Source organism: Pongo abelii, chromosome 1 (genome assembly GCF_028885655.2).
Source record: "Pongo abelii isolate AG06213 chromosome 1, NHGRI_mPonAbe1-v2.0_pri, whole genome shotgun sequence".
In the NCBI taxonomy this organism is placed as follows: domain Eukaryota; kingdom Metazoa; phylum Chordata; class Mammalia; order Primates; family Hominidae; genus Pongo; species Pongo abelii.
The window spans coordinates 183,102,535-183,115,781 of record NC_071985.2 but is presented as its reverse complement, the minus strand read 5'-3'; the positions used below and the strand labels follow the sequence as shown (position 1 = coordinate 183,115,781).

General features: G+C 41.0%; 1 protein-coding gene across 24 annotated transcripts in view; it reads left to right on the top strand.

Annotated features, from left to right (window-relative positions):
- Window positions 1-13,247, top strand: part of ELAVL4 (ELAV like RNA binding protein 4) — a 152,134-nt gene that overhangs the window by 121,214 nt on the left and 17,673 nt on the right. For all 24 annotated transcript variants that reach the window (XM_002810842.3, XM_024238663.2, XM_054534877.2 and 21 more), the window contains one exon: window positions 7,211-7,314. In XM_002810842.3, coding sequence (XP_002810888.1) covers window positions 7,211-7,314 — 104 coding nt within the window. The remainder of the gene's footprint in view (window positions 1-7,210; window positions 7,315-13,247) is intronic.

Below are 13,247 nucleotides of genomic sequence, written 5' to 3'. Positions count from 1 at the left end.
TACCTGTTATATGTATTATTTTTGCTGGGCTATAATTAGTTTTTATGCCTGTGTTTTCCTTCTACATTATAAGCTCCCTGAATGCGGGGACAATTTTTTGGTCATTTTGTGGTCTACTCATAGTGTCTAGCATATGATAGGTGCTAGTTATATGTGGGATTTGTGTGCATGTTGAATATTATATGCTCCAATGTAAAAGAAAGGCATCAGAAGCAGCCTCTACCTTCAAGAAGGTTGCGGTTTCATTGAGGAATAACATTCACATAGACCACAGTGTCAGATAGTATCTCGTGGGGCATGAGAGAAGAAGGAAAAGGAACCGACATCTATTGAGCATCTGTTTTATGGCAGTGACTTTACATGCATTATCAGTTTTAATCCTCCTATTAACCCCTTGGAAAAAGTAATATTAGCCCCATCTTATAAATGGATTATTGGAGCAGAAAGACGCAAAGTAAGAATGTAAATTTTGGGGACAAAAAGAAATAGTATATACCAAGAAATTCTGAGAGCTTTCCCATCAGAGCTTCCCTTCTCTGTTACCATGAGTTGGTTGTGTAGTATCCCCAGAAACCAAGGCACAGGGAGGTTAATTTAACTTAGCCAGAGTCACACAGCAGTAAATTGAAGAACTGGGATTCAGACACACGTCTGACCAACTCCAATTCCCTTTCTTTCCAGTGTTTCTCATCATACTTTAAACCAATGCTTCTTAATCCTTCATGTGCATTTGACTTACCTGAAGATTTTGTGGAAGTACAGATTTTGATTCAGTAGGTCTGGGATGGGACCTGAAGATCTGCATTTCTCACAAGTCCCTGGGTGATGCCAATGATGCTGATACAGGAAGCACACCTTGAATAGCAAGGTTTTAAACCATACTTAAGCTGGGCATGGTGGCCTGTAATCCCAACACTTTGAGAGGCCAAGGCAGGAGGAATGCTTGAGCCCAAAAGTTGGAGACCAGGCTGAGCAACAAAACAAGGCCTGATTTCTTAATAAACAAATAAATTTAGCCAGGTGTGGCGGCATGCGCCTGTAATCTCAGCTACCCTGGTTGCTGAGGTAGGAGGATCGCTTGAGCCCAGGAGTTTGAGGCTGCAGCAAGCTGTGATCATGCCACCATACTCCAGCTTGGGCAAAAGAATGAGACAAAACAAGCAAACAAACAAAAAACCCCCACATACTTAGTTTGAGGAAATTGTGTGAATGACCAAAAGAAAATAAATCTTTTGACTAGTTGGCTGTAGTAACACTGGGCTTGCAGGAAATAAGCCAAGACTCATTGTAAGCCTCTCAGAGGTGGGATGGGAGGGAACAATCATAAGTGCTCCAGAACCCCAAGGGATCCCCAGTCAGTGAGTTAAGAAGGAGAAGAGACCCCCAGTGCAAGTGAATGTATCCCCTTGAGTAACTGCCTGATGCCAGACACTCTGCTGGACACTTAAACTTGGGCCAGTCCCTGTAGAGAGAAAGCATGAACTGAGATATCCAACAGACTGGAGTTCATCCAAATCCTAGCCTTGGAGCCTACTTGCTGGTTGACTTTGGACAGATTATTTAACATTTCTCAAGCCTCACTTTCCTTATCTGCACAGTAGGCCTGATGATACCCATTTCACACAGAATTAAATGAGGTAACATTAATAAGCCAGTTAGCACAGTGCCTGGCACAAAGTAGGCACTGAATAAGTTGTAGCTGCTATTAGTTCCCATGTTAATATAATCTTCACAGTGATAGTTTGATTGTGAGAATTAAGGGATTATCTCAATTTTTTTCAGATAAGAGAGCATACTGATAAAGCTTAAATGACTTAACCAAGGTTATACATCAAGTAGTTTTGAACCACACACACATTGATACATGCAGTAACAACCATTCATCTGACCCTTTCTTAGGTGTGTTTGGGTAGATTTAAGCCTGCTGAAAGCAGGAAAGACCTCTCAGAATGGGCAGTGAAAGAGTCCCAGGATATGGAGTTGGCTGCAATTAACCTAGTATGTGGATTATTGCCATGCAGGTAGTTTTGAGGTGACCGGGGATTTTATCATGCGCTTTGAGAACAGGATTTCAGCCTGAACTAGGGGTTCTAACTTCCATAAAAATTCCTTACTCAACTCAGAAGTTTTCAGCAGCAGCTACCCATCTGGCTGCCTCCTCAGGGGCTTTGTAGATGAGGAGAGTAACTGTTCGGTTTCTGGAGAATGATGGTTTTTAAAGAGCAAAAGAGCAAGGTGGGCAGATTGGCAGTGCAGAAATGCTGAGGTTCTTTCTGGCCAGCTTCCCTACTGCAGCCATCAACCATGAGGATGTCAGGATCAGAATAATCCCCAGGACCCTAAAGGCAAGGAAAAGCTACGTCTATCCAGAATGGCTGGGAAAATAAGGGGTTATAACCAGCTATGCTCTCAACACTTTCTAGAGATTAAATATAACAAAAATGCTTAACACAAACTACTGGAGATAATTTACTTTTTCATAGCAGATTCAAAAAGCCTCTGATACATTTCAGGGTCTCAGAATCATTGTTATTATAATAACATTTTAGTTCAAATGGAGCAACTAGTTGTGGCAGAGAGTACAGGATTTGAAGTCAAATGATCTAGACCGGAAGATAACAAACTACAGCTCATGGGCCAAATTGGGCCACTACTGCCTGTTTTTCTTGAAAAAGTTCTATTGGAACACAGCCACAACTCATTTATTTACTTACTGTCTACGGCTGCTACACAATGGCAGAATTGTCAGGGACCATAAGACCTACCAAGCCTAAACTACTTACTGTCTTGCCCTATACATAAAAAAGTTTTCTAACCCCTGATCCAGACTGTGATCTAGCTCTGTGATCTTAGGCAAATCACCATTTTCTCTGAGCTTCAGTATCCACATCTATAAAATGATAATTATCTCTCAAACAGGGTTGTTGAGAGAATCAAATGCACGGAAGGATGGGAAAGCATTTTATAAACTCAGAATCTCTGTGGAAAGGTGGATAAGGGCGATTTTTGTTGTTCATCTGTTCTGTGCCAGAGGAGAACCTACCCAGGACATTTCTTGTTTGTGTTTTGTTTTCCAGTCACCGGAGTCAGTTTGTTATTGTGTTCTCTCTTTCTCACAAATGCAAAATTAATTCCCTGGGTACCCCCTCTTTTCCTCCTCTTCCCCCAAACTTACCAAACATTCTGGTCATATGCTTTCAGTAATGGAGGACTAGTACAAATGCATACATCCATTCTTTCATTTATCAAGCATTTGTTGATTACTTGCTATATGCAAGGATACAAACTTTTATGAGCTAGTTATTATGGGAAGATGTGTTTGGTTTCTAAGGGGAAAAGTTGGATATACAAATTATTATAACAGAATAAAGATGTTGCCGTGTCATAGTAGGAGGAGACATTTTGTATTTGTGTGTGTGCCTGTGTGCCTATGCTTTATAAAAACAGAAATATTGAAGTTCAGATTTAAGAACAGCTTGTTAAAAACAAAAACCTGTTTAATTCAAAATACTCTGAAGTGCTTTAAAGTGTAACCATTATGTATAGCAGTTTTCTCTTGGAAAGTACATTCTGAATTATAAGTTTCCATCTCAAACTGTCAAGAATGCATTTCCTGCCCATGCATGATAACTGGTGACCATTCACCCATGCCTGCCGGACAGGATTATTAGGGACTGGTCACAGTAAGGGTTGTAGGTCACCTGGGCACCAAGGGGCCAAATGCTCACTATAGTTTCTAAATTTTGGAGGCAGTCTTAATTTCATATCTTATTTTTTAATAAAGAGGATTCAATAAACATAACTTTGATGATTTCCTTTTTATTTGTTCAACTTCCCATCAAAATAAACTCATAAATTGGGAACAAAAAAAAAACAGCTTGTTTTAATTTTCTGTTCTGAAAATACTGTTGCCATCCCTATGTTCTCAAATCTTGCTACTGCTGATAAAGGGAGAAGATGTAGCCATTTGGAAAAAAAAAAAAAAAAGAATAATAAAAAGATATTATTTCTGGAATGCAGATACAGATACACTAGCTCTAGGCTCCAGACTGGATCCCTCAGGCCCTCCCAGCATAACATTTCTCTTGGTCCCCATAGAAAAAGTGTTGCTATTTTTTGTGAATGCATTTCATCTATTTTTTTCTAGGTACACTTACATACAGAACTGCAAATCTAAAACCCATCACCAATATATGGCCACCAAAATTAAAACATAAAATTTTTCCTCATTTTACTCTCCCTTACTACTGAAATAGTTTCTAAAAGAAGTAAAGCTTGGGTTTTTATATTTTCTACTTAGAGATTTAATCTTCTATAGGACATGTTAAAAGAGAATGCTTAGATCCATAGAGTATTTTTTATTAGACTTAGCTGAACTCCTATGATGGTGAGAAGCATGTTAAGAAAACCTGTTCATGAACTAGGCTAACCACAGGTAGTTTCATTGTGGTGCCAGACTATCTCATATCTTTCAATTCACAGGCAAGTTTTTCTGCCTGTATCCTCCTCTTGTTCAATGCAATGTTCTGTTTTAGAGCTTGCAGTTCATTATTTTATATCATGGAGAATCATCATCTTTTTTTCCTCTTCCTTTCTGAAATGATGTTCATCTGTTTTTTGTTTTTTTTTTTCATTTTCCCAAAAGCACCCTCATTCTTGATGTTAAATGCAGTCTCTCTCTAAAGCTAGAGCAGGTGATAACACAGTTGTGCTAATTGCAGTCAGGAACTAAAGTGATGGTGGATTTGGGACTGATACAAGCAGGTGGCTTGACCTGACACATCTTGCTGGGCAGGGCTCCTTTCCCTCATTTGACCTTCAGAATCTTCCTAGGACTTGAATGTATTTTCCTTCCTCCAGAAGCAAAGGTCTAAAACAAAAACAAAATATGGAATGTAAAAATTATGCCCATTATATTTATTTTAGATTTTCATCAATATATGAGTAATTTTAGAAAGATGGATAGTGTGTCAGGAGCATGTACCACTGGTAAGCATGATTCCTCCACATATATTCCATCAGTATAAATAAATCAAGTAATACTCCAATGTGAGTTAGGTCTAATGTTTGCTGTTAAGTGGTGTTTTGTTTATATTTTTCATAATTTATTTTAATTTTACACAAATTAAATTGGGCTGGATAGATTAACCATCTGACCAGTTTCCTAGAACTTATGCATAAGGTTTATCATTGAGATAATTGTTTTAAAAATATCCTTTAAAAGCAGCTCAACTTGGTGAATGACTGTTTTTAAAAAGTGATTATAAGAATACTTTTGTACAGCAATTTTTAAAGCTTCTCATATATGCAAAGTAAATATGACTGAGAAATTTGCATGATGAAAATGTATTTAATTAGGTGAATTATTTAGCTAGGTTTGATGAGGTGGCACCAAATTTCGGATAAATGATATTTTTAAACCAATGAAATTGGTCTCTGTATTTTTGTATTTGCAAAATGAAATTTCTGGGAACATATGGCAGGGTCTTGTAATTCACCTCCCCCTGCCCCCGCCACACACACACACACACACACACACACACACACGCCACTCACACACCATACTTACACAGTGAGATGGAAAGAGAAGGGTCCCAGCAGCTGGAGTGCACCCAGCATTCTCTCCTTCCTCTTCAGTTACTAATCCTGGCTGGTGAAGGGCATGTCTGGTAAAGCTTGCCCCTGTCTTTCTTCTTCTCACCCTGTTCTTCCAGAACAAAGGAATATCCTAATGGAAGTGTTGTCATTTTGGGTTTTCCATTTCGGGCCAAATGCCATTGAGCTTTCTTGTGATTCTCTTTGCTCCATCCTATAACAAAGTCACCCATTTTCTCATCCAGAACCCAACTTGTTTTCCCAGGTTTCCTCCTACAACCAACACAAACACAGACATTTACCAGCAAAACAGAAGCTGTTGGAAAGATTTTTTGGCCGCTGAAATGGGCTCCTGTCACCAGGACATGGCAGGCTTTTTGCTGCATTATCTCCCAGCCCTGGCCCCAGTACTCCAAAGAGAGCTTTATGTAATCAGTCTTTGCTGACATGTGAAGTCCTGTCATTTTCCTCCCCTTCGGCTCTGCCGCCCACAAATCAATAACATTGCTTGGGAAGTTCAAGCTGGTTTTGCAGCCACCCCAAGCTCTGTGTTTCTTAAAGGGTATGTCAGAAAATGTAAAGTTTCCTAATGATATTTCTGGCTGATGACACATGGCAGAGCTGATGGACTATTTATAATCAGTGGCACGATTGCAAGCACATTATTTTTATTTCACTTGGGGGGAGCCCTGTCACTTGCTACCTCTCTTTGCAGACAAGTTGATGCCATCTCCACCTAAAGTAGCTAAATCCTCTTTTCAGAGTTTATTTGCTCTCTTAGCTTTGTGTTAGGAGCTCCCCAGCCCTTTCCAGTAGAAACCCCCTCTCCTTTTTCTTTATTGTTCTTTGGCTCAGGGAATGATGAGGGTAAAGAATGATTTGTAGCAACTGCTTTAAATTCTAGCCATGCCTGCATCCTTCACTATACACATCTCCAGCCTTTGCTACTCAAATCTTGCTACATCCCTCTGAATGTGGGTGTGGCTGGCATGACCAAGGCAATAGACACTGCTACTGTGTCCAGCACTTGCCTCAATTTTACAGGTCTGAGCAGAGCATAGCTGTCTTTTGTTAAGCACCGACTCCAATCTAGGCAATGTACTTGGTAGGCATTTTATACACAATCTCTCACTCTCTCAAACCTACCTGAGGTAAGTGCTGTTATCTCCAGAATAGAGATTGGAGGTGGGAGGGGGAGAGAGATTAAATGACTTCCTTACAAAGTCACACAGCTGATAGGGAAAGCTCTAGGACTCCAGTTTAAGTCTCTTCTGACAAACCACACCTGTTCTCTTTCCGCTACCATGTCCTGCCTCTTCCTGATTATGTGGACACTTGTGTGTCTCTTGTGTGGCTGTGCAGGGGCACTTACCCAGTTTTAGCTAGCACAGCTCCTAAAGTTTAATAGCCAATGAGACTGAGAGTTGGAGGAATTAGAAATCTCTCAATCTGGGGGTAAACCCTGGTGTAAGAGGAACTGTATACCAAAGGAGAGTTTTGACTCACTGCAGTGGGAAGTGTTGCCTCTATAAAGATACTGAGCATGCTCTCTCTCTTTCTTTCTCTCTGTCTGTCTCTCTCTCCCTTTCTCTCTCTCTTTTTAATATTTCCACAGGACAGAGTTTAGGGTATGGATTTGTTAACTATATTGATCCAAAGGATGCAGAGAAAGCCATCAACACTTTAAATGGACTCAGACTCCAGACCAAAACCATAAAGGTAAGAGGTGATGTGCTGACTCCTGATTCAGGAGGCACTGGTTAAATTTCATTCTGTTGATCTGGTAAATCCAGGCTATGTGGGGGCTGGAGGCAGTGTTCTTGATTTATTCAAAGAACATTTACCATCCACTATACTAAATGGGAGACACTGAGTGTTACGGAAGAGTGAGGTGAGGGTTGAGTAGAGGGAAGGGACCACAAGCTGTGAGACCTCCAATTAAGAGGGCAGATGGGATATTTGGGATTCAAGACCCCACAAAGAGGGCCTGTGAGCCTGAGTTTGCAAAGATGGCCAGAGCTGAGCCAAGGGAAAAGGCTGAGGCAAGGAAGCCGTTCCAGGCAGAGGAAACAGCGCATGCAAAGCTGTGAAAATGTAAGACGTTGTGAGCAGGGACAGCATATAAATAGTGTGGCCTAATTTTGGATGGGAAGGTGAAAAGATGAGGATGGGAGGTGGCAGGGCCAAATCAGGAGGCTTTGTGTGCCAGGCTGCAGTTTGGCTTTACCTAAGGGTGGCTAGGACCCTCCTAATCGAGACTCGAAAAGGGAGCATCAGTTATAAATAAACACACCAGTGTAATAGGGATGGGTACTATAATAAAATCGATGAGAAGATAGTATGGGAATGACAGAAAAAGTAACATTTCAGCAATCTGAAAATAATTAGGTGGGTAGATAATATCTCAGGAAGGGTTGTTTTAAGTCAAAAAAGAAAAACAGTAACCCAGAGCCTGCTCCTCCAGAAGGAGGTTTAAGTTTCTGTCACTGGATAGTCATACTCTCGGTTCAGACTTCACTTGTGGGATCCTTCAGGAGGTAGTGCTGTTTGCCTTGGGGATTCCCTTGGGCAGCCGGTGGTGGTCTAGTGGATGGAGCCTGCCTCCTCCTCGGCCTTCCTTCCCTTTCTTCCCCAACCTCCAGGCAACGTCTTGCTTAGGGGCAGCTGCCAGCCAATTAATGAGTCCCTATCTTTCATAGCCTATTAAACTGCAGGGAAGTGTCTCCTGGGCGCTCTTATCCTCACGACAGCAGGTCTGACGCAAAGTAGGACAAAAGAGAAACCTCTCCCAGAATGGAAATCTATAGATGGCACCAGCTCTCAGCATCTGAAAACACAAAACCAGAACTTTTTAGTCCAACAAAGCTACTTTTCCAACATCCAGCCTGATAGAGGAGACTACTGGTATAAGATAATCTTAGCTGGAAGGTAATCAAAACAAAAACAAAGCAAAACCTTTCTCTTTTTAGAATATGTGATTATCTTTCTTTTTTAAGCAGCTTTACTTTTGCAATGGAGTTTAGCTTATTTCTAAAGATGATTGCTTTCCCTGATCTCATACAGCCTGGTACACAAAGATCCCAAAATGGACCTGATTCAGGCTCCTCCGTCTAGGCTTAGAATCATTTCCTATGAGTTCTCTAATGAGGAAATAATCAAGAGTTGTTTAATTATGGGGTAGTCCTCTGAGAGGCAGGAGGATTAATTTCTTTCAAAGTAAAAACATACCTATTTTCATGCTTTAAGTAAAGACTGGATGCTCATGTCACCTGACTCTTTGATGAGGCCACACTAGACTGAGAGCTGTATTTGTGGGTTTGATTGATTTTCTGTGCTATCCAGTTCAGCAGTAGAATGTCAGACGTCTACTCTTCCCTTGATAGACACCCTGACCTTGAACTGAAAAAGGTACTTTTCTTTACACTTTTCTTGAAACCCCAACTCTTCTCCAGGAGCTTAGGATCAAATAATCAACCTTCCATTTTGCTTTTTTTTTTTTTTAAGTATTCCATAAGGCCACTGTGGTTTCCCCAAAGACTGAGTAGACCTGGCTTTTCTGGTCTCAGACATACCCCCTAGCCCATCATGCCATCAGATGCTTTATCTAAGTGGATCTTAGAGACAAGGAACATTGATTATTTTCTTTCTGTAAAGAGTCAGTCTGCCTCCTTCCGTTATCTATATTCCTTTCTCCACCCCCTCACCCACCCTGTGCTCAACCTGCATCAAAACGCTGCCAACACATTTGCACCCAGCGGTAATGTGGGCTTCTGAGGCGCTGTAGGATTCAAAATGCACGATGCCACGGCTGAATCAATAATTTCCATTCTCCACTACGAATGAAAATTTAATGTGCAAACCTGGGGATTTCAGCCCTTTCATTAAAGCAGTTTATTTGTTGTACTAAAAATTAAGTTTGAGTGATAGGTTCCTTTATTAACTTTTCTTCCCTTTTCTAAAGGGACATAATGTTTAAGGTAAAAATCATATTAAAGGAAAGAAAAAATCAAACCCCTTTTGTGTGCTGTTTAATAGTCTCATCATTTATTAATTTTTTTAAATTGCTTTTTGTCTTTCAGGCCACTGTTTACCTCTGCTTCAGCTTGCTTTGATAAGTGACATGAGATTTATCTCTTTGCTCTGACTCCCATGAAGGAGTAGTTAACTTGCCTATCTGGAAAAAAACCAAACATCTTCTTTGGAAGTGTACATTATAGAGGTCTCAGGACCATCTAGTACATGTTTGTAAACTTTGGTCAAATTTCTCCCTCCTTTTCAAATTTCTGGAGTGCAAAACACTCTACTTTAAATGTTATGCACAAAATAGGTTCAGGCAAATCAATAGTTAATTCCAAAGCTGTGAAGGTTAATGATTAACAGCTGGATTCAGGGAAGGTTCTGGAAAGCTCTAAGGGAGTGGCGGAGACTGTAGTGAGCTGTAAAGAGGACAGCTATTCTGCTGCTGCTGCTAACTGTTTAAACCCAGATTGTTGCCAGATCTACTGGTTGTTCAATACACATGAAAATCTAGATTTTTTTCATGCCAATCTCCCAATTTTTAAAAGCTAGAAAATAACTCAAAGAATTTCAAGAATTATGTAGGTGAGCCAAACAGAACTTAATAGTTGACCTTTTGACAGGCAGTTTGCAAACCACCCCCCAACCCACCCCCACCAAAAAAAAAAAATGAACTCAAATTTAAATATGAAAAACATCGTTTTGCCAATTCATAGTGAATGGCTCATTACAGGTCCACTACAGGCAGAGCATCCCAAATCGGAAAATCTGAAACCCAAAATGCTCCAAAATTTGAAACTTTTTGAGCACCTACATGACACTCAAAGGAAATGCTCATTGGTGCATTTAGATTTCAAGTTTTTAGATTAAGGATGTTGAATCAGTATAATGCAAATATTCCAAAATCTAAAATTTGTGGTCCCATTTCTGATAAGGGATACTCAACCTGTACTAGGAGGTACCCACAAATGATGGTTCCCAGTCAACAAATATCCATTTCCCTTTTATTAGGGGCAGTGTTACGTGACTGTGTGTGAATACTGACAGCATTCAGAGAGCAATCTGACCTCTGTTCTCCAGGAGCATGCAATCTAGGCATCGGCACAGCACCAAAGCAGAGAAAGAGTATGATGTGTAATTAAGCTTCCAATGCATAGTGTGGATGGTGACTCCAGGGGAATTGTTCTTTGGGTTATAACTTCTTTAGTGGGAGAAAGTTCCCACCACACATCTTGGAGATCAGGCTCAGAGACATGAAATGACTTGTCCAAAGCCATACAACAGGCCAGCAGTGGAGCTCAAGTTAGCTTCAAAAGGGCCTCTGAAGGATTCTGCCAGAAAAGGAGCTACTTAATATGTTAGCATGAGCTTGAAATAATAATAATAAAGATTAATAGTAATGCTAATTTATAGTGAGTATTCACTCTGTATCTAATACTGTTATAACCCTTTTACATGCTTGATATTGTTTCATCTTTGAAATATCCCTGGAGCTAGGTGCTTTACACACATCAACTCTAATTCTTAAAATAGCCCTGTCAGGAGGTACTATTACCTCCTTTATACAGGTGAGGAAACTGAGGCCCAAGGAGGTTTAGAGACACACCCAGGATGACACAATTAATAAGCGAGACTTGGAGTAAGAAAAAATGTTTTAAAAATAACCCTCTGGCAGTAGGTCGTAAGTGTTGGAATGTCACACTGCCTGCTTGCTCAGCAACATGTGCATTCTGTGAGGGTGTGTGGGTGTGTATTTGGCTCTGTGCACACATGGGTTATACTCTCTGTCATGGGAAGGAGAATAAAAAGCAAACAAATGAATTGTGTGTCTCCTCCAGGTTCTTTAGTAAACAGACATAGCTCAGGGCTTCTGCCATCAACCTAGGGACAGACCTGACTTCATTTCTTCTTGGGTCCCTGCTTTCCAGGCTCTGTGCTAGGTCCTCGGATTTAGGTGAATCAGAAATGACAGTGCCCTAGAGATTCTTCCATCCATGTGAGTCAGAGAGCTATGGAGTATGGGTCATGGGCTTACATTCACTAGCCTGCCAGAGCAGCCTGGAACCCCACTTGGGAAACTGGGTCATTGTTCAGTGTTTCAGCCCTGAGCCCAGCCCAGTGGAGATGACTTGCCTCATTTAGGAGTTTGGGATGCTATTTGTTTATCTTTGTTTTTGGTTTGTGTGTGTGTGTGTGTTTTTTTTTTTTTTTTTTTTTTTTTTTTTTAGACAGTTTCACTCTTGTTGCCCAGGCTGGAATGCAATGAATGGTGCGATCTGGGCTCGCCGCAACCTCTGCCTCCCGGGTTCAAACTATTCTCCTGTCTCAGCCTCCCAAGTAGCTGGGATTACAGGCATGCACTACCACGCCCGGCTAATTTTGTATTTTTAGTAGAGACAGGATTTCTCCATGTTGCTTAGGCTGGTTGTGAACTCCTGACCTCAGGTGATCTACCCACCTCAGCCTCCCAAAGTGCTGGGATTACAGGCGTGAGCCACCGCGCCCGGCTAGCTTTGTTTTTTAAAGTCATCTCCAATAGGGATCATTTTAGACTTTGGAAATGGCTGTGGATTCTGAAAAATTATTCCTGGTACTCCTTGATCCCACACCTGATGCCTGTCCCAGGCCTGACCTTCTATTGGGCTCCAAAAGAACAGCTTCTGAATTTACAACGTAATTTTACCCTTTTACTAAGAACTGCTTCAGTGAAGTTGCATTTGGTCCAGCTCTGTCACATTAATCAGGAACAAAGAAAATTAGTACCTTCAAAAGAGAAATACGTTTACCAAAGTTTTGGATTGATGTTCAAGTTCCATTGAGAACCTTCAGTAAAAAGTGATCCAAAATGGAATGTGAGGGTTTGGTATCACACCCCCTAAACCTTTCAGAGTGTTGGGACACCTGTTTGGGTTTTGACCTAAATGTGAGGAGTAGGATTAAACAAGCGTTCACTGCTGGCTCTGCCTCCAGAAGCTCCTGTCTCATGGGAGACACAGACATGCAAAGGACCAACTCTAAAGCAGTGGGATAGGGCAGTCATGGGGCTGCAGAGGTTTCTATTTGATTTTGGGGTTGGGGAGATAGGGAGCTGTGCAAGGTTTGAGTGAGCAAAAGATCTGATCAAAGTAAAGTTCCAAGAAAGTTCATCTGTCAACGATGTGCCACATAGAATGTTTGACAGATGAAACCAGAGCTTGCAGGCTGCTGTGGTAGGTTTTTGTCAGCCTTAGACATTGGTTTTCATCAGCTCTATTAGGATCCTTATCCACTCATTTTTAAAGCAAGACATGCTTCTTTGTAAATAATTTGGTATGTACAGAATCGTATCATGAAGGCAATATCAGCCATTCCTAAGCCAACAGTGTTAACATTTTTATATATTTAGATATTTCCATCCTTTTTTTTAAAATTAAGACAGGGTCTCGCTTGGGAGTGCAGTGGTGCAATTCCAGCTCACCATAACTTCCACCTCTTGGGTTCAAGCAATTCTCGTGCCTCAGCCTCCTGAGTAGCTGGGATTACACCACGTCCGGCTGATTTTTGTATTTTTAGTAGAGACAGGGTTTCACCATGTTGGCCAGGCTGGTCTCAAACTCCTGACCTCAAGTGATCTGCCCACCTTGGCCTCCCAAAGT